The sequence below is a fragment of the Eumetopias jubatus genome, unplaced genomic scaffold, assembly GCF_037043125.1.
Source record: "Eumetopias jubatus isolate StellerSeaLion01/CBP00866 unplaced genomic scaffold, mEumJub1_p1.0 scaffold_4, whole genome shotgun sequence".
In the NCBI taxonomy this organism is placed as follows: Eukaryota; Metazoa; Chordata; class Mammalia; order Carnivora; family Otariidae; genus Eumetopias; species Eumetopias jubatus.
Window position 1 is genome coordinate 34,984,126 of NW_028274810.1, and position 21,016 is coordinate 35,005,141.

At 39.5% G+C, this 21,016-nt stretch overlaps 1 protein-coding gene across 2 annotated transcripts in view; it reads right to left on the reverse strand.

Moving 5' to 3' along the window:
* Nucleotides 1-21,016, reverse strand: part of LOC114208427 (calcium-activated chloride channel regulator 2) — a 43,025-nt gene that overhangs the window by 10,366 nt on the left and 11,643 nt on the right. The window contains exons 7-13 of one of the 2 annotated variants that reach the window (XM_028102490.2): nucleotides 18,939-19,169; nucleotides 17,933-18,110; nucleotides 16,791-16,897; nucleotides 13,839-14,063; nucleotides 10,066-10,336; nucleotides 6,893-7,063; nucleotides 3,344-3,577 (exon numbers count right to left, since the gene is read on the reverse strand). In XM_028102490.2, coding sequence (XP_027958291.1) covers nucleotides 3,344-3,577; nucleotides 6,893-7,063; nucleotides 10,066-10,336; nucleotides 13,839-14,063; nucleotides 16,791-16,897; nucleotides 17,933-18,110; nucleotides 18,939-19,169 — 1,417 coding nt within the window. The remainder of the gene's footprint in view (nucleotides 1-3,343; nucleotides 3,578-6,892; nucleotides 7,064-10,065; nucleotides 10,337-13,838; nucleotides 14,064-16,790; nucleotides 16,898-17,932; nucleotides 18,111-18,938; nucleotides 19,170-21,016) is intronic. The other variant, XM_028102491.2, reaches the window with a different exon arrangement.

A 21,016-nucleotide genomic window follows, 5' to 3' on the forward strand; every position in this document is an offset into this window, starting at 1 on the left:
AAAATAGAAATGGAAGGAAAACTTCCAATTTCATTTTATGAGGCCACCATTACCTTGATCCCAAAACCAAAGACCCCATCAAAAAGGAGAATTACAGACCAATATCCTTGATGAACATGGATGCAAAAATTCTCACCAAAATACTAGCCAATAGGATCCAAGAGTACATTAAAAGGATTATTCACTATGACCAAGTGGGATTTATCCCTGGGCTGCAAGGTTGGTTTAACATCCGCAAATCAATCAACGTGATACAATACATTAACAAAAGAAAGAACAAGAATCATATGATCCTCTCAGCAGATGCAGAAAAAGCATTTGACAAAGTACTGCATCCTTTCTTGATCAAAACTCTTCAGAGTATAGGCATAGAGGGTACATACCTCAATATCATAAAAGCCATCTATGAAAAACTTACAGCGAATATCATTCCAAATGGGGAAAAGCTGAGAGCTTTCCCCCTAAAGTCAGGAACACGGCAGGGATGTCCACTATCACCACTGCTATTCAACATAGTATTAGAAGTCCTAGCCACAGCAATCAGACAAGAAAAAGAAATCAAAGGCATCCAAATCGGCAAAGAGGAAGTCAAACTCTCACTCTTTGCAGATGATATGATACTTTATGTGGAAAACCCAAAAGACTCCACCCCAAAACTGCTAGAACTCATACAGGAATTCAGTCACGTGGCAGGATATAAAATCAATGCACAGAAATCAGTGGCATTCCTCTACACCAACAACAAGACAGAAGAGAGAGAAATTAAGGAGTCAATCCCATTTACAATTGCACCCAAAACCCTAAGATACCTAGGAATAAATCTAACTAAAGAGGCAAAGGATCTGTACTCAGAAAACTATAAAATACTCAGGAAAGAAATTGAGGAAGACACAAAGAAATGGAAAAACGTTCCATGCTCATGGATTGGAAGAACAAACATTGTGAAGATGTCAATGCTACCTAGAGCAATCTACACATTCAATGCAATCCCCATCAAAATACCATCCACTTTTTTCAAAGAAATGGAACAAATAATCCTAAAATTTGTATGGAACCAGAAGAGACCCCGAATAGCCAGAGGAATGTTGAAAAAGAAAAGCAAAGCTGGCGGCATCACAATTCCGGACTTCCAGCTCTATTACAAAGCTGTCATCATCAAGACAGTATGGTACTGGCACAAAAACATGCACATAGATCAGTGGAACAGAATCGAGAGCCCAGAAATGGACCCTCAACTCTATGGTCAACTAATCTTTGACAATGAGGAAAGAATGTCCAATAGAAAAAAAGACAGTTTCTTCAACAAATGGTGTTGGGAAAATTGGACAGCCACATGCAGAAGAATGAAACTGGACCATTTCCTTACACCACACACAAAAATAGACTCCAAATTGTTGAAAGACCTCAATATGAGACAGGAGTCCATCAAAATCCTAGAGGAGAAGACAGGCAGCAACCTCTTCGACCTCAGCCGCAGCAACATTTTCCTAGAAACATCGCCAAAGGCAAGGGAAGCAAGGGCAAAAATGAACTATTGGGATTTCATCAAGATAAAAAGCTTTTGCACAGCAAAAAAAAACAGTCAACAAAACCAAAAAACAACCGACAGAATGGGAGAAGATATTTGCAAATAACATATCAGATAAAGGGCTAGTATCCAAAATCTATAAAGAACTTATCAAACTCAACACCCAAAGAACAAATAATCCAATCAAGAAATGGGCAGAAGACATGAACAGACATTTTTCCAAAGAAGACATCCAAATGGCCAGCAGACACATGAAAAAGTGCTCAACATCGCTCGGCATCAGGGAAATCCAAATCAAAACCTCAGTGAGATACCACCTCACACCAGTCAGAATGGCTAAAATTAACAAGTCAGGAAACGACAGATGTTGGCGGGGATGTGGAGAAAGGGGAACCCTCCTACACTGTTGGTGGGAATGCAAGTTGGTGCAACCACTCTGGAAAACAGTATGGAGGTTCCTCAAACAGTTGAAATTAGAGCTACCGTTAGATCCAGCAATTGCACTAGTGGGTATTTACCACAAAGATACAAATGTAGGGACCCGAAGGGGTACGTGTACCCCAATGTTTATAGCAGCAATGTCCACCATAGCCAAACTGTGGAAAGAGCCAAGATGCCCATCGACAGATGAATGGATAAAGAAGAAGTGGTATATATACACAATGGAATATTATGCAGCCATCAAAAGGAATGAGATCTTGCCATTTGCAACGACGTGGATGGAACTGGAGGGTGTTATGCTGAGTGAAATAAGTCAATCAGAGAAAGACATGTATCACATGACCTCACTGATATGAGGAATTCTTAATCTCAGGAAAGAAACTGAGTGTTACTGGAGTGGTTGGGGGTGGGAGGGATGGGGTGGCTGGGTAATAGACATTGGGGAGGGTATGTGCTATGGTGAGCGCTGTGAATTGTGCAAGACTGTTGAATCACAGATCTGTACTTCTGAAACAAATAACGCAACATATTTTAAGAAAAAAGAAAAAGAAGAAGATAACAGGAGAGGAAGAAAAGGGGAGTATGTCAGAGGGGGAGACGAACCATGAGAGATGATGGACTCTGAAAAACAAACTGAGGGTTCTAGAGGGGAGGGGGGTAGGGGGATGGGTTAGCCTGGTGATGGGTATTGAGGAGGGCACGTTCTGCATGGAGCACTGGGTGTTATGAACAAACAATGAATCATGGAACACTGCACCAAAAACTAATGATGTAATATATGGTGATTAACATAACAATAAAAAAATTAAAAAAAAAAAAAGAAAAGGGAAGGTTAAGAAAGAACTTCATCAGTGTCCACCCACACAAGGATAAGGAAGCCCACATAATGAAACTGGGTCTAGTCTCCCTAACGAAAGTGATGGCCACAAGCCGGGGTGGAAAATGCACCAAGTTTTGCATGACTTATGGGAATTATTCCCCTAACCCTGACTTGTAAATCTTTGAATTCACTATCCACTATCTAATCTTCAGAAAACTAAATACCTCTAGTATTTGGAAGCCCATGCTCTGTAATGCAGAACCCTTCTGTAGACTAGACTACTCTTGCATGTGGTATTTATGTTTCCAATCAAGATTTCTAGATGATCAGTGTCAGTTCGTTTACCAGGGCCTTCTCAATTCTGGGGGAGCTGACAAGCTCCCATTCTACCTCCAGCATATAAGGCCCCATCAACAACTCAAAGCTTTTCATAACAATCCTCTGCAGCTTTGTCAGCTCAAAGCCCCCAAAGCTATTTTTACCCAGCTAACCCCTGACATAATTATTGGAAATGCCACCTTGTAGAAACACAGGTAGTGAAGCAAGAAACCTACCATGGCCTTGATCATAGTCTTCTCCAGGTGCTGTCCAAAATAGAGTCACCTCCTCTTCCACTTTGACAGCATGCAGGTCAGTAATCTTGCATGGTGGAAACACGTCAGGATGGGGGCCGGCTGGAACTCCTAGCACGGAAAAGGAGCCTCCTGAACTTACTCGGCTAAAGCCCCACTTTGGCTCCTCCTCACTCCTGCCCGCGGATTTTCTTGGGGCATTCATCTGAATGTTGCCTGTGACCAAGAAAAGAACGGCCAAAACCACAAATGACAATCTTCTGAGTAGCTTGTTTTTGAGAGACTCTGGGGAGACATTATAAAACCTTTTTTTCTTTACTACATCTTTAGAATAACTGAGTTTGTTTATTCCACAATTCATTCATTTGTTTGTTCGTTCATTCATTCATTCATCCATCCTTTCACTAAATAAATATTTTGAAGGCAGTAATCACAGATAAAAGAGTATTCCTCTTGGGATTTATAGTCATACCAATAAAACTATATTTATAAGTCATGATAAACATAAGAAGGAAAAAGGGCAGGGTGCTGTGAAGAAAAATAACACAGATACATAATTTGTAGTGGTATCAAGGAAATAATGTTTAAAGGCATCCTAAAGGGTGAGTAGAAGTCAGCCAGGCAGAGTGGAGGTAATAATATCTCAGGCAGAGGGAACAGGTTGTGTAAACTCTGAGGTCCTAAAGAGCCCTGCAAATTAGAAAAATTTAATTAAACCAAGGACGAGAATAGTTGGAGATAAGATCAGAGAGAGAAGCTCCTAGAGGGCCTTGCAGGCCACTCTAATGATTTTAGAGTTTAATCTTATGAGCTGTGGGGAAGCAGGGCAGTGACATGATCACGTGTACTTCCTCACAGGTCACTGTGGCTGCTCTCATTAAAGAATGGGTCCTAGCACAGCAAGCAGTGGGCCATGAAGACAGTCACTGCAACAGTCCACACGGGGACATGGCAGGGTGGGCTGGGTGACAGCAGTGGGGAGGAGGGCCGAAGTAGGCGGTTTGAGATGTGATTGGGAGATAAAATCAATAAAAGCTGGTGACAGGTTTGAGTATGGAACGGTAAAGGAAAGTTGGTAGGAAGAAAAAAAGAGAAAAGAAGAAGAAACAGCTCCCAGGTTTCTAAAATGAGCAACTTGGGAGGAGAAGCAGGCTAAAGGGAAGAAGACTGAAAATGTAAGTTACAAGGTTTGTGATTCCTTTATAACATTTAATTGAAGATGACAAGGAGCCAGTTAGACATAAAAACCAAAAAAGAGGTTTTTATCTAGATTTAATATTTTTGAACTTATGAATTGGGAAGTTATAGGCATATAGATATTATTAAAGCCATATGGGTTAGTGAGGTTACCTAATAACAATTTCAACGGTAATGATAAATAGCATTTATTGAGTGCCTGGCTCACTACTTGCCAGGTACTTATTTAAGTATCTTACATGTATCAGCTGCTTAATTTTCCTAGGAATGCTATAAGGAAGGTACAGTTATAACCCTCCCCCCCTTTTTTCAAGATGATGCAACTGAAGCAAACAGAAACTAAGTAACTTGCCCAAAGTCGTACATCTAGCAGTACATGGAGGAGCGAGGTTTCAAACCCAGGCAGAGTGGCTCAGATGGTAGAGTAAGAAGGTTAGGCCTGAGCTCTGAGAATTGCCAACACTTAGAGGCTTGATAGAAAAGGAGGAGCCAGAAAAGGAGCCTGACCCCACCCCCCCAAAAAAACGATTCCAGAACATAAGAGGTAATTGTAGAAGCCAGGAGATGACAAAGGCAAAATCAATCAGCTGTTTCAGACACTGCTGAGGACTGACATATATTCTTTGGATTTAATAGCAGAATTGGTCACTGGTGACTAGGGCCAGAGCCATTCCGGTTTTGGGGGGTTTGGGTGGAAGTCAGATTGTGGCGAACGGAGTCGTAAACTGGAGGTGTCAAAGTGCAGGCAGCAGGTTTAGACTAATGTCAAGGAAGTCGATGACAGGGAGGTGGACAGTATCTGAAGGGAGACCAACAATAGAATTTTTTAAAAATATGGGATGATAAATCATGCTTGAATGCTGCTCAGAGGGGTCGGTAGAGTGGGACCATGCAAGGGTGAGCTCTCAAGGCCTCTGGATGGGATCCAGAGCAGATCCTGTAGAGACACTGGCCTTTGGAGAGGAGAAGGGTGCAGACACTGCTGTGTCTGGGGATTTGGTGGCATGAAAATAGAGCAGCTCCCATTATTTAATGAAGTGTGTGCTCAAGGTGGTCTTCTAAAAGTGAGCTGATAAAGTGAATGTTATATGTAGTAGACATGCCTAGGGAAACCTAGCTTTTTCTTTCTATGCTGCTAAGAGCCTCTACAAAATACACAGATGAAAGGACAGTTGAATATTACTTTTCTAATCTCACTGTATACCAGATGCTGATAATGTGTATCCTTTAAACTCATGGATTTTAGAAAGATACTAGACAAGACAGTAGCCTTCGAGTTCCTCAATAGGAATCAAGTCTTATTCTACCTGCTATCCCAAGTTCCTAGGACTAAGCCTGTCACCTAGTAAGCCTTCAAAAATGTTTGAGGTATAAATGAAAGAAGGAATATTTATTTATAACTGTTATAGCTGGATGTGAAATCATATCTATGCAATAAAACTGTGTTACCTTGCAATTTGATTTACACTGGTTTTGAAGTAACCCAGAGTAAATACATAGGAGAGTAAATTATGTTTTAGGAAAAGCTAAAATTATCAGGAGACGCAAATTCAGTGGAACATCTTGATTATTTTCTACTTAAAAGTACATAAAGACCAAAAATATAGAATCATGTTATGAAACAGTTATGATTAATTATAGCTGCTAAAGTTCATGAAAAGTATTCATAAAGATTCTGCAGTTTTGGAAATAATGTTTAGAAATGTTTTTTGAGATTGTTTAAAATGATTATAGCATATTTTTGTTTTCTGTTACACTTTAACCACTGCTTCCCTTTGGGAACGATAATAATGGTGTTACGAAAAGACGCGTATCTTCTATTTATTTGGTGCTTTTCTCTTGAAGGAAGACAGGACATCTTCAGGAATCACTCAGTTGTCTGTAACATCCAAACTCATATTTATTCAGGAACTCATTTTTTGTGTGGATTGTTTGGGCTGTTTGCTTCCTTCTTTCAACTGCTAACTACTTTTGCCTGTTTTTCTTGCCTAACCCTCTATAGAGGAAATACAGGAGCTATAAATGAGAAAAAACTCAACAAATCTCTTTAACTGTTAGTAATTCTGATGAAACAGCCACAAGAAAGAGTTCAAAATAATGACTAAAATGAACAAATATCCGTGGAATATCTGTGGGCATTATCTATTGCCTTCCTGATTGACTACCTTGAACCACTGAGGATTGAAGAGATAGCACAAATTATACATTGACTTAAGCATAAAGGGTTTTGAAATTCTATCTCTCTCTTACTCTTCTCTCTCTCTCTCACACACACACACAGACCAGTGATATATATGTTAAATGATGTTACATAACAGTGCTCATGATTCTTACCATTCGCTATATAACCTGGTACATACATAGCACGACTCCCTGGAATAGAGTAGGCTAGGCCGCTTATGCTGGGGGAGTGACTGACATGCACTTTCAAGCTATATCTGCCATTTACAGCAAAGGAGAAAAAATATCTCGAGTAAATTCCATCATTTTTTATAATATCAGCACCTGCATATATAAAAAGAAAGGTCAATGTCACCACTTGTCATCACAGTTGATTACTAATATTTAATTAAATCATTAAATAATAAGCTTTGCTCCCTTCCTTCTTCCCATTTTAGCAAATCCAATCGTGGTCATAGCTACTTTTAATATTAAAATCCAATGGCTCCTTAACTTCTCCCTGTGATTCCTTAACCTCCGAAAAATTATTTTCTGAAGGTGAATGAGTTGTGCTTCAGTGCTCATAAAGCATATAATAACCACCTTTAGAGCTCTCCTTCTTATCATTGAAAATAAGACTAATTTTTCATGGAAATCAAGCATATTCTTTTTGTTTATGGTTACAGACTCTTTTGAGATAAAAGATATTCTGTTCCAGGAAATAAATATAGATGCACATATACACATTTCATATAATTTCAAGGGATTTATAAACATCCTGCAGCCCTGATGAAAAAAAAATCTGGCAGTTGATAAAGTAGTGTGAAATTATTTAATTTCCTCATTAGAAGGTAACATGGAACTGTTGTTCTAGATTCTGAGGGGTTTGCTGAATGGGGTTTGACAGGCTTTGGTTCCATCCACTGTGCTTTGCTTCAGGAAGCATTTAGAAAGCTTGGCCAGCGCTAGACTTCTTTCCTTGGAGAGCAGTTCAATTCCAAACCAAGTCCAACTGAATGGTGGGGAGGCCCAGACTCCAAGGTAGCAGTGGGAGGTATAGCTTAGCCCAAGTGCAGAACACATTCACTCTTCAAGTGCAGGTGGCCACCCTGGGCAAATGGCTTGTCCTTTCCTCGAGTTAGTTCACACCACATACTCAGCCCTGGACCCTAGCACTGTATCACCACTAAAGTGCTCTCAAATCCCCACTGCAGAGGCAGGACTGCTCCTTAACATGAGAAAAGTAGGAGTATATTGAATTAAAATAAAAAGTGCGGAGCAACTTATTATCATAGTAGGTCTAGAAATTTTTCATCTATTGGAAAGAAATAAAATCTTGGTATTTAGAGGTTTACTGATTAATCAGATCTATTTGTTAAGAAATGATAAAGGAAAATCTCTCTGTGCCACAGTTACTACCCCCACCTCTTTTAATCCCTGAGTTAGAAAGAAATGGGAAAGAACACTAGCGTGGGGTTCATTGGACTTGGTCCTTAAGGTCTGGATCCACCACTCAGTAGCTGTGAAACATCTCTCTGAGCCTCAGTTTTCTCATCTATAAAATGGGGAAAACTTATCTCACAGGGCTGTTGTGTTGATTATCTCAGTGTTCATGAGAAAGCACATTTTAAATTATAAAGGACTTCATAAGTGTACATTTTATTATTGTTCATGAATTTGGTAGTGGATAAATACTGCTTCCATTATAAAAATAAGTGTTAGCTATTTACATGTGTGTTAAATATTGGGGGGAAAAACAAACCCTACATTTACACTTTGGTGCTTAAGCAATACTTTCCATTGTTTCTTTCATTAGAGTATAATTTTTTTTTTTTTTTGAGAGAGAAAGAGAGACAGAATGTGAGCAGGGGGAGGGGCAGAGGGAGAGAGAGAATCTTAAGCAGGCTCCATGCCCAATGCAGAGCCCAACGCTGGGCTCAATCTCATGACCCTGAGATCACGACCTGAGCCACAATCAAGAGTCTGACGCTTAACCGACTGAGCCACCAGGCACCCCTAGAGTATAAATTTAGACATCAAATAAATAAAATGGTTCCAGGGAACAAATATAAAAGCTGTTGAGCTGACTCAGGTGATCTCTCCTAAGAGAACAGGATCTATTCTCCAGGCCAGCCCATAGGCTGAAGCAAAGGGGAAGCATCTGGAAAGTACATTTTTAGACTATATACAGAAACTAAAAGGTGTAGCCATGGATAAGCAATCAGAGCATGAGACGTTCATTTGGATCCATTCCAATAGACAAAATGAGAGGACTTCTCTGGTGTCCCTCTGAGGTAGATTTGAACTAAAATCCTTTGAATGAACTTTTGTTTCATAAATGTCATACAAGATTGCCATGGCAAGATGCTAACGGGTTGCCAAACCTAAGACTCTTGAAAAATAATTATCTTTGAAAAACACCTGAGTGCAGGAGTATGGTTTTATTAGTAGATCAAACACTTGTGGCTGCCCACATAGATTTTGAAGCCTGTTGTCCTTCTGAGAATGTAGTTTAGGGAAAGAACAGAACAGAAAAGATAAAACAAGAAAAGAGTTTGTTTTTAAGACAAAAAGTTAGTCAGAAAGAGTCTAGGAGCTGCTATTTCCTGGCCTGATGCTATGCTGTCTGTGAGGTATGATGTAGAATGTATAGAATGAGCGCTTGAAGTAGGGTTTTGTTTTCTTTTACTTTGTTTTCCCCATGGAGGGAAAATCTCTGTCATGATTCACTAGACTTGCTGGCCTGGTCATCTTGTGAGCAAATCATACATGTAAATGCACTGGCTCTTCCCTCTTATCAACCCTGCTACTTGGCTAAAGAATAGTCTGGGGTTATCTCCCAGGTCACAAGTTCAGTTTCCAATTTTCTCTTCACTACTGGGCCTGAGGAGACCACTACTGCATCTTACTTCTTGGGTTTTCATTTGCTATTTTAATTGTCCAATCTTATTATTTCAGTGGATAATATAGCTGGTGAATCTTAGAGGAATATGGGCATGTCACAAGGACATAAAAGCCTGTTCTGTGTGACCTCAGTGAGTTGCTAGTGTCACTGGCCAAATAAAGACGTAGGTGTCAAGCTACTTCCTCCCACCCTTTTGTTCACCCACAGCTACACTGAGGAAACTCAAGGAGACTCTTCCCATTCTCTTTCCTTGTGCAGATGTGACCTGTAGCTACTCAGTATGTCAGTGACTCTCTTGAGGACTCGAGAATCTCAAAAGATTCGATGAGAAAAATAATTGAATTGAAGGACTTTTACAGGTAAGCTTAAGATTGATACTGCAGCATCATAACACAACAACAGCTCTTGAGAGCATGAAAAATGACATGACATTCCTTGTTACCTGCTCCATTGTCAAAAAGGTCCAGAGCAATAGGATCGGCAGCCTCTGGCTCAATTGTAGCAGTAACAGTGGCATTAAGAATGGGATAAATCCCTTTTCTCACATTTGCATAAATCATCACAGGCTGGGGAAAATGGGTGCTATCTCTTTCCACAAAGGCTTCCACAGTAGCAGGGGGCATGGCTGAGCTGGAGGCGCGAGAGGTCACTGTCACTTTCAAGGCTTGAAGAGAATGGTGGGTATTGTTCAGTGTGTAGGTCCAGAGCCCAGGCTGCAAAACAAAGTCTTTTTGTTTTGTCAAATGTGAAGAAAAAAAATCAACCCTTAATTTTAAAGCATAAGTCTGAGCTCCTAGGGGCTTTAATCCTTGTTTTGTTGATGCTGCATTTTCTGAAGTAGCTACAGAAGAATGTCAGGGAAAGTAATATTGGTTTAACAATTCATTATTTACATGGCTTTCACAGCACAACCCACTTTTATTGTTAGGTAACTTCTTAGGGAATTATACCATGAACTTATTTGTGGGGAGGACATATTTTAATTCACATTTTTGGAAGATAATGATAAGTGTCCAGCTTCAAAGTATTTTGCAAAAATTAACTTGAGCCCCTTCACCCAAAAGACATTTCAATGTTTTTATTCCTTTTCTACAGTTGAGAAAATTATAGCAAATTAAGTGGACAGTTATGCTTTATGTGAATCACTGGATTAAAAAGGAGTCATATCCTTCCTTCCCTTCATGTCCCTCAACCCCCACCCTGAATATCCAGAAATCTCAAACAACAAAACCCACATACACTATTAGAGACCAAGAAAAGGAACACTGTTTTTTAATAAGTCAGGATTCTACAATGCCTGTGTTGAGTAATTTGTAGAAATATTGCTAAATGCCATTCTTTTGCCTGTCTAGGCTGCCTGGGGGAAACCTGCAAGAGAATGTCAGAAAGAAAAAAAGCTTAAACTACAACTAACAGAAATTTGTTCTTTGGGTAAGATTATATATAAATATCCCTTTTTTCCCCATTCTTGCTGTTGCTTTTTTTTTTTTTTTTTTTTTTTTGCGAGAGAGAGAGCACACACAAGCTGGAAGAGGGGCAGAAGGGGACAGAGAGAGAATCTCAAGTAGGCTCCATGCCCAGCACAGAGTCCAACTCAGGGCTCAATCTCACAACTGCGAGATCATGACCTGAACCTAAACCAAGAGTTGGTGGCTTAACTGACTGAGCCACCCAGGCACTCCACTGTTGCTTCTTATTAAATCCTAGAAGTATCAGGAGGAACACAGTAGAGCTCGAGGGGAAAGAGAAAGCAGTGAGGGGTTAAGTTGTGACTCAGTGTGGAAAATTAAGATGGCACCACACCCTACTCAGCCTTCTTCATTGGGATTCATGAGCTTGGCCGTTTTCCTGCGAGAATTCAAGTATCAAGATCATCTATTCTTTTTTTTTTTTTTTGTAATCATAACATTAGTAACAGACACTTAGTACAAATCGCCATATCAAAATCTTCTCTTTGGGTGTAATGTGTGTTTTGCTGTAGGGCACCTCGTGCAGACGAAGAGGTCAGGCAAAGGCAACAAAAAGTAGGTAAAATGTTCTTGGCTCTTGTGCAAAGAACATGCTGTGAAAAGAACATGATGAGTTGAGAGAAAAGTAAGGAAGAGCAGAGCAGAGAATGTTTGGGAAGAGGGTTAAGAAATAAGCTTGGGCAAAAGTTAGAACATAAACTGCCTGATATGTAACAGTAACCACATAGATTTTATCCTGAGACCACCAATTAGTTTTGAATAGGAGATAGGCTTGATCAGATTCATGCTTCAGAAGAATCACTGGGGTAGAGGTAAAGCAGAGGCAGGGAAACCCTAGGAGAGGCTGCAACAGGGATCTGGGAGTGGGGAGGGTGGAAGGTGCTGGGGAAGGACTGCACTCAGGCAGTGCACGGGTGGACCTCATCAATTCACCACCCTGCTGAGAACCACTAGCAATTTCCTTTCCCTTTAGGATTCAAGCTCTTCTTGCCTTTATGGGCATACAGAGCCCTTGCTGACATGGTTCCTGTTTGTGTTTAACCTCATCACTTCCTCTCTTTCCTTCCCCTAAATCTCCACCTTATATACTGCTGTGTAGTTCATCCATGTTGACCTACTTGGTTCTATGAAGAGCTATGTTCTATTTTTTTCTGAACCTTTCTATGTGCTATTTCCTCTGCGCAGAATGTCATTGACACCTCTGGTCTCTTTATCCTCTCTATTTCCATTTTGATGTTTTTACTTCCAGGAAGCAGTCACCTTCCCTGGAAGCCTGTGCATCATTCCTGTATGCTCTGAGTACTCTGTTCTTTTTTATTTTTATCTATACAATTACTTATTTATTTTTTTAAAATAATTTTTATTGTTATGTTAATCACCATACATTACATCATTAGTTTTTGATGTAGTGTTCCATGATTCATTGTTTGTGCGTAACACCCAGTGCTCCACGCAGAATGTGCCCTCTTTAATACCCATCACCAGGCTAACCCATCCCCCCACCCCCCTCCCCTCTAGAACCCTCAGTTTGTTTTTCAGAGTCCATCGTCTCTCATGGTTTGTCTCCCCCTCTGACTTACTCCCCTTCATTCTTCCCCTTCTGCTATCTTCTTCTTTTTTTTTCTTAACATATATTGCATTATTTGTTTCAGAAGTACAGATCCGTGATTCAACAGTCTTGTACAATTCACAGTGCTCACCATAGCACATACCCTCCCCAATGTCTGTCACCCAGCCACACAATCCCTCCCACCCCCCACCACTCCAGCAACCCTCAGTTTGTTTCCTGAGATTAAGAATTCCTCATATCAGTGAGGTCATATGATACATGTCTTTCTCTGATTGACTTATTTCACTCAGCATAACACCCTCCAGTTCCATCCACGTCGTTGCAAATGGCAAGATCTCATTCCTTTTGATGGCTGCATAATATTCCATTGTGTATATATACCACATCTTCTTTATCCATTCATCTGTCGATGGACATCTTGGCTCTTTCCACAGTTTGGCTATTGTGGACATTGCTGCTATAAACATTGGGGTGCACGTACCCCTTCGGATCCCTACATTTGTATCTTTGTGTTAAATACCCAGTAGTGCAGTTGCTGGATCGTATGGTAGCTCTATTTTCAACTGTTTGAGGAACCTCCATACTGTTTTCCAGAGTGGCTGCACCAGCTTGCATTCCCACCAACAGTGTAGGAGGGTTCCCCTTTCTCCACATCCCCGCCAACATCTGTCGTTTCCTGACTTGTTAATTTTAGCCATTCTGACAGGTGTGAGGTGGTATCTCTGAGTACCCTGTTCTTATTCCTACCATGGTATTTTTTTGTAAAGCACCCAGACAAGACCCAGCACATAGAAGATACTCAAAAACATATGTATTGCATATATTCATATTATAAATTCTAGGTGGAGTTTTTTTTTTTTGCTAAGCATATAGATAACTATGTTTGTGTGAATTTTGTAAAGAAGAAAGTAAGCAAAAATAAATTATTTGTACTGCATACATACTAATTTCCACTGTTAAAGAGAGAAGACTTTGGTATCCATTATTTAAAGTTTTGAACATAACTTAGTTGTTTCTCTTACATTTTTAACATTCACAAAATGCCTTCATATGAATTTAAAGTAAAATTTTGATAAGAATAGGATTTCTTTATACAGTGCATTTAATTATGTGATTCAATTGAAAGTTATGTACTTGACTAAATGTCGTCATTATGAACAAGCTCACAACACCTACCTTAGCAGTTCCTGGAATGCAGAGGCGAGCAGTCTGCAAAGCTGGATTGGTGGTAAAATTATTTGCATAGTATTTTCTTCCATTAGGATCAAATAATGCAATCTCAGGGGGACCGCTGGTCTGCCATGTGACTAGAAAGGTAGTGTCATTGCCCACACTGTTATCCAGGGTCACAGTGTTTTTCAGTTGATGGTGAGGTTTAAGATTTTCACCTGTACTTTCAAGCTATTAAAGAAAATACACATATATGTGAAAGTTTCTAGTGTAGGCATAAACATTCCATCTTTTTCTTTACTTCTGGACAAACAAAAATAAATGGGCAAAAATAAAAATAATTTAATTCTGACATGTACTATATTTAGATAAATCACTTTTCATAAAAATACCTCACCAAAGCAAAATATTGTATATTATAGGAGTACAGAAGATATAAAATAGTCTGTTATGGTTAATACAAGTGTCACTTCATTATTTTTTACAGAGAGATTTTAGCTGTTCTCATACTCATTCTCATCCAAATCAATAGTAGCCTTGGATCAGCAATTATAATAACAAGCTTTTAAAAAAATTTTGTTTGTGAATGTGCTTAAGCGGTTTAATTTATATGTTATCTCTCCAGATACTTTTATGGGCATGGAGCCCAGTGTGAGACTTGAACTCACGACCTGAGATTAAGACCTGAGCTGAGATCAAGAGTCAACTCAAATGACTGAGCCACCCCGGCACCCCTACTTTTATATATTTTAATAAGAAATAAAACACTGAGTTTCAGGGGGCTTGGGTACATTAAAATAATTATTTAGCCATTCACAATAAGCCACATGCACATGTGTGTGTGTGTGTGTGTGTGTGCATACAATACATACAGAGTGCAAACAGATGACGGCACTGTGCTAAATGCTTTACATATATTATCTCACTTAATCCTTATGAAAACCCTCTGAAGTGAGTACTGTTATCCACATTCACAGTTGAGAAGACTGTGGCTTAGAGAAGTCATTTGTCTAGTTGTCACATGGCAAGGAGCTGAAATTGGGATAGAGCCCAGGCAGGCAGACATCAGAGCCCCTACATTTAATCACTATGTAGTCACAACAGATACAAGTCAATAAATAACTTCAAAAATTTTATTTATTAAATAAACACACTGTGTAATGCTCTGTAATATTGCTCAAACTTGGAAAGCATATAAAATTTTTGGTAGATGACAGCAAAAACACTGTGGATTATTTGTTCAAGTCCATTTTACAAGTGTTTGTGGTCTGCTGACTACTGGGGCACATTCTGTGCTGGGCCTGCATTGTTGAAGGGGATTTAGATGTAGTTTCTGCCCACAGTCTAGTGGGGCTAATGACATACAGCTGGGGAGAGGTGGCCAAGTTTGGGAACATGAGGCTAATTTGAGTCATATGAATAATATTTTGTTAAATTTTTTTAAAAAACTTTTTTGAACGTTTGTTTTTATTTCACATTATTAAAGAAGAAATCACACGGTAGATAATTTGGAAGAGCCCATTGTAATCTAATTTATAATATATGTTCTCATTTATGGTTCACCTTTTTTCACTTCTAATGATGGAATTGTGGTATTGCCTTACTGTGTACATATAATACATATATATAATCTTCACGTTAAATATTTCCTAAGAATAATTTAACTGCCTTCATTGTTCATATCAAGTCATTAACTTGGCAGGTTCACTTACCATCTGTAAGGAAACATCAGATAAAATTTTGTCCAAACCCTCAGTTACATTCAAAATATCTTTAAAGTACTTAGAAAAAATTTGGCCCTTTGAAAATGGCTTAATCGATTAGAGGATGCCTTTGTGAGCAAAGTCAAGTAAATTGCAATAGTCAACAAGATATTTAAAAATTTTTAGAATTTAATGAAATAGTTGATACTGTTTTTTTTTTAAAGATTTTATTTATTTATTTGAGAGAGAGAGAGAAACAGCATGAGAGGGGAGAAGGTCAGAGGGAGAAGCACACTCGCTGCTGAGCAGAGAGCCCGATGCGGGACTCGATTCCGGGACTCCGGGATCATGACCTGAGCCGAAGGCAGTTGCCTAACCAACTGAGCCACCCAGGCGCCCAGTTGATACTGTTAATATGAGGGAGGAGCTTCAAAGTTTTTAAAGAAGCCAAAAAAGGGGGCGCCTGGGTGGCTCAGTTGGTTAAGTGACTGCCTTTGGCTCAGGTCATGATCCTGGAGTCCCTGGATCGAGTCCCGCATCGGGCTCTCTGCTCAGCAGGGAGTCTGCTTCTCCCTCTGACCCTTCCCCCCCTCATGTGCTTTCTCTCTCTCTCATTCTCTCTCTCTCAAATAAATAAATAAAATCTTTAAAAAAAAAAAAAAAGAAGCCAAAAAAGGATTATGACTGATGAAAAGTTATTATAGAGCTAAAATAAAGACACAGTTTCTTACTTTTTGGCCTTACTTCCACCCCACCTCCACTCCCACTTTGAGCTACTAGGAAAGAGCACGCTCTGCTTCCAGACCTTAAAAGGCTGAGGTAGCAATTACAGGAAATGACCTAGGGTGGAGAAGAATAGACATCAGGTAAAAGTGAAGTGAAGTGAAAGTGAAGACCAAGAAGCTCATTAAAAGGGGCGCCTGGGTGGTTCAGTCATTGGGCGTCTGCCTTCGGCTAGGGTCATGATCCCGGAGTCCCGGGATCGAGCCCCGCAAGGAGCGGGGCTCCCTCCTCGGAGGGAAGCCTACTCCTCCCTTTCCCACTCCCCCTGCTTGTGTTCCCTCTCTTGCTGTCTCTCTGTCAAATAAATAAATAAAATTTAAAAAAAAAAGCTCATTAAAAGCCTTCTGTGAAAGAATTATTCCATATTCAAATAAGGTTAATGAGGCAGTTAGCACAATTCATCTCTTTTTCTTGCTTCCGTCTCCCTGCCCTGCAGCCCCATCTGTAAGTGTAATACCAAGGAAATCCTGACCTGAATCCGTTGTTGAAAAATGTCTCCGGTTCCAGAGGAAATTCTACTGAAAGCATCAGTCATGCTGTTGGAGTTTGATTTATCTGGAACAAAGAACTTTAAACCTCCTGAAATACATGATTGGGATGTTAACTATTAAAATGTATAAAATAAAACAAAAAACATGTTAGGTCTTTTCCAACAACCTTTCTTATGAAAGAGGGCTAGTTTTGGGGAAGGAGTTCTGCTTGGCTTGCTTTGCGTGGCATCCTACCAGCCACATGGTAAGTGCAGAGGTGAGTGGTTTTGTCTGTTTGGCTTACAGCTGTAATGTGAAGGTCTAAACATCTATCTGGTACAGGATAAAAACTCAGTAAATATTTATTAAATAGTCTTGTAATTAAGGTAATTTGTAGACAGCCTAGGGTAATTGCCATCTATCATTGGTATATATTTACATTTACATTTATATTCTGATAACATTGTTTTCAAAGATAATTCAATAAAATCTAACTTTCAGTTTTTAAGTCAGCAATACTCATTTTATTGACTATAAGAAATAGAAGATAAGATTATTCCATGCCTCATTTGGAACAAAGAAAATATGTATCTTACAATATGGTATGTGTCCTTATCATGGAGGTTAGTGCATTTAATCTTAAACATATTTTTAGCTCTGTGATTATATATGCTCAGATTGGTTTAACAAAGAAATGATAAAATTGTATTTTCATTGGCTGTACATAATTGGCACCTTCTAAGGAAAATATTTAAAAGTCAGCAAAATTTGGGGCATTTGAGTGGCTCAGTTTGTTGAGGGTCCAACTCTAGATTTTGGCTCAGGTCATGATCTCAGGGTTTTGAGATCGAGGCCAGTGTTGAGCGCCACTGGGCATGGAGCCTGCTTGGGATTCTCTCTCTTCCTCTCCCTCTGCCCCTCCCCCACTCGTCTCTCTCCCCCTCTCTAAAAAAAAAAAAAATCCACAAAATTTTGGCAGATTTTAACAATGATTTTTATGTTGTTTTCCTTAAGATAACTGTTTCTATTTTTTTTTCACTTAAGCCAGACATTCTATTGACATAATCTGAGCTTCATGGTTGTGCTTTGAATATTCAAGTTAAAGGAAATGCTCTAAAATACAAGGTTTTTGAAATATATTTACCTGTATGATGTGATAATTCCTCCAGATTTTCGACCACAGATGAACCCAGGGCAATGGAATGAATGGTTGAACCACTGCTGAGCACGGTGAGTAAGCAGTTGCCAACATGCTCATCATTTCCACTAGTCACTAATATCATCACAGAACCATAGGCTTTTCCATTCAGTTTTTCAACCACCTGAACATACAGTATCAGTTATTTGGAAGGAAATATAATTCAAATTGTCTTATTGAACGGAAGAATTCACTCATTCCAGATTCCCCACCCATGAGGCATATGCGTCTTTGAGGTCCTCTGTGGCTCGCTGCTCTCCATGCCCATCCCCATTCTGTCCTCAACTCACTTCATCACAGGACTTGTCACCCTACGTGCCATTGCTGGTTTGCTTGTAGAGAGGGACTCTTCCTGTTTGAATCATCACAACATGACCCTGGTTTAGAATAGGGTCCATGATAGAGGTATGGGAGCACATTCTTATGTGTTATCACTGCCTCTGACATCCAGTGAATGACCAATAAGAGGACTTAGAGCAGTCGTTCCCAACCTTGGCTACACAATAGAATTAGATAGGTCTAGAATGACTATACACAGCAGCCAGACATGCTGATTTTGGCTGGAAAACCCAAGGGTAAAAATGGCTACAGTTGGGACAGTCCCAGAATGGATAGAGATGGTGTTAGAAATTGTCCAGATGATGCTGAAGTTCCCCAGCCTTGGCCATTGTATTTATTTATTTACTCATTCCTTCAACAAGGTTTATTGAGCAACTATTATGTGACAGGTACTTTGCTAGGCACATGGGATTTAATGGTAAATAAGATATGGTTCCTGATCTCAAAAATAATCCATCACTACTGTCTTATAGTTGAGGCTGTTATGACCACACTGTAACAGATAACCCCAAATTAGAATCTGTTATCAGGGCAGATAACCCCAAAACAGATAACTACAAAATGAAGGAAAGGAAAGTGATGGTGATTTGAGGCTTGGGGTGCTCTACTGTACCTCAAATCCCTTCTTAAGCCCTGAGCAAATGCTGGTTTCTGCTTCCACTGACACAGTCATAGGCAGATGTGAAACCAACAGCTTTCGGTCATCATCACTGTTAATTTGGTGTAGTTGGGCTCTGATCTCCCCTTTGCTGTTGAAACTGATGATGCCCACAAAGGTATGAATTTCAACAATCTGCATCAAGTAAAATTCTGCTGCTTGTTGCAGTCGAAGGAGTCTGTCAGCCTATGTCCCAAAAAGGAAAAATGAAGAAAAATAGTAACATTTGGTTGGTAGACAAAAGTATGACTAAGCAACTCAATCAGCAAATATTTCTACAAATCACTGAGCAATGTCAGACTGTAATTTTTTGAGCTGTAAAGAGTGATGCAATGCTGGAATCTTGTTTGATTAATTGCAAAAAATAAATGCTTTTCAAGGAGGGGGGGAGTGGTTTAGAACCCTGCCCCCAACAAGTTGTTCATATTTACCACTCTCTAAGAACACATATTCCCACTATTTCGCTCCAACTCAGAATTCAAGATCTATGAAACCAGTTAAAACTAGATTTGTAACTGCTTCTTTTAAAATCCAGTCTGGATAAGAGGAAACACTGCAAAGAGACCTGATAGTAGAGAGAAGTAGTAGTTAGGGGTAAGTATGCTGGCACTATCCTCTGTTATCATGGTCATCTTAGGTTGGAAACTTCATCTGTAAAGTGGGGATAATATTTTTCTTAATTATTAAAATAGAATTGCTATGAGGATCAACTGAGATACATATGTGACAGTGCTCTTATACTTTGAAGTGTTAACCAGTTCTAAAGTAATATTACTGATCAGGTTTGGGCAGGTGATGTTACTGATGTTCACTAGGATCACTTGTTTTGAAGGCTGTGGGAGCAGCAAGCTGAGCTTCAGTGACCACCTGCTCAGTGATAGAGACTGTAGTCTCTATCTCCAACCTAGACATCTCCCTTAATATCTGGACCATTGCACATTGCTTAGGAAACATCACCAATTTAATGTCCCATGGGTATCTCAGACTTGACACACTGAATTCATTGCCTCTCTTCCCAAATACTGTTTCTCTTACAATATTGGGAAGTAACTTGGTAGAGTAGATGAAGCAAGGACTTTGAATCTGACCTTCAACTTTTGCTAATTATGTGACCATAGAGAAATTACTCATCTTTTTTAGCTTCAGTTTTCTCATCTGCAAAACGGATATATAGTCAGCACCCAGTAAATAGCAGCTATTGCTAACCATGTCATTAAGCCATCATTCTTTTTTAAAATTAGTTCATTAATTTTTAAAAAAATTTTAAAATTCTTAATCATGATCTCCATTCCCAACTAGTTAAGCCAGAAAGAGTTGAGACAGAAAGAGAGTTGTGGGGAGAGGAGTACAGGGAAAGAATCTCAAGCAGACTCCCTGATGAGCATGGAGCCTGTTGCGGGGCTCCATCTGATGACCCTGAAATCATGACCTGAGCCGAAATCAAGAGTCAGACGCTTAACCGAATGAACCACCCAGGTGCCCCAGATTGTGAGCATTTTGAAGCAGAGACTATGTTCTGTCATCTCTGCATCCCCCAAGCCAGCATAGTACAGGCACCTAATGAATGAATGGCCATGATGGTTCAAGGACAATACTGGCAGGAAAAGGGAAGGAAGTTTGTTTTGCTGTGAGTGTTACTTTAAGCTTATTTCTCTTCTACTTCCTTTAGGTCTTCTCTCAAGTAAAACTATCACTTTCACACTATCTATTCTTCCTCAATAGAGCCAGCTAGCTAATATAAATTATCCTGAGAACATATTTAGAAGATCAAGCCCTAGTCAGCTGCAGGTAGGCAAGATTACAAAATTATCCAGAAGCTGAATGTATTAGTGGTGCTCCTAATATTTCAGAGACAAGCCAAAAAAGGCAAATTTTCCAGGACTGCTGGTCCAGAGAATACAAAAGGATAAACTCTTCCTTAGGACAAATACTATAATAAAATAATAACTACCACTTTATGAACCCAAAGCTTAATATTCATTTTCTCATTTATTGCCTCTCAACAACTTTATGAAGTAGATGGTGGTATGCTG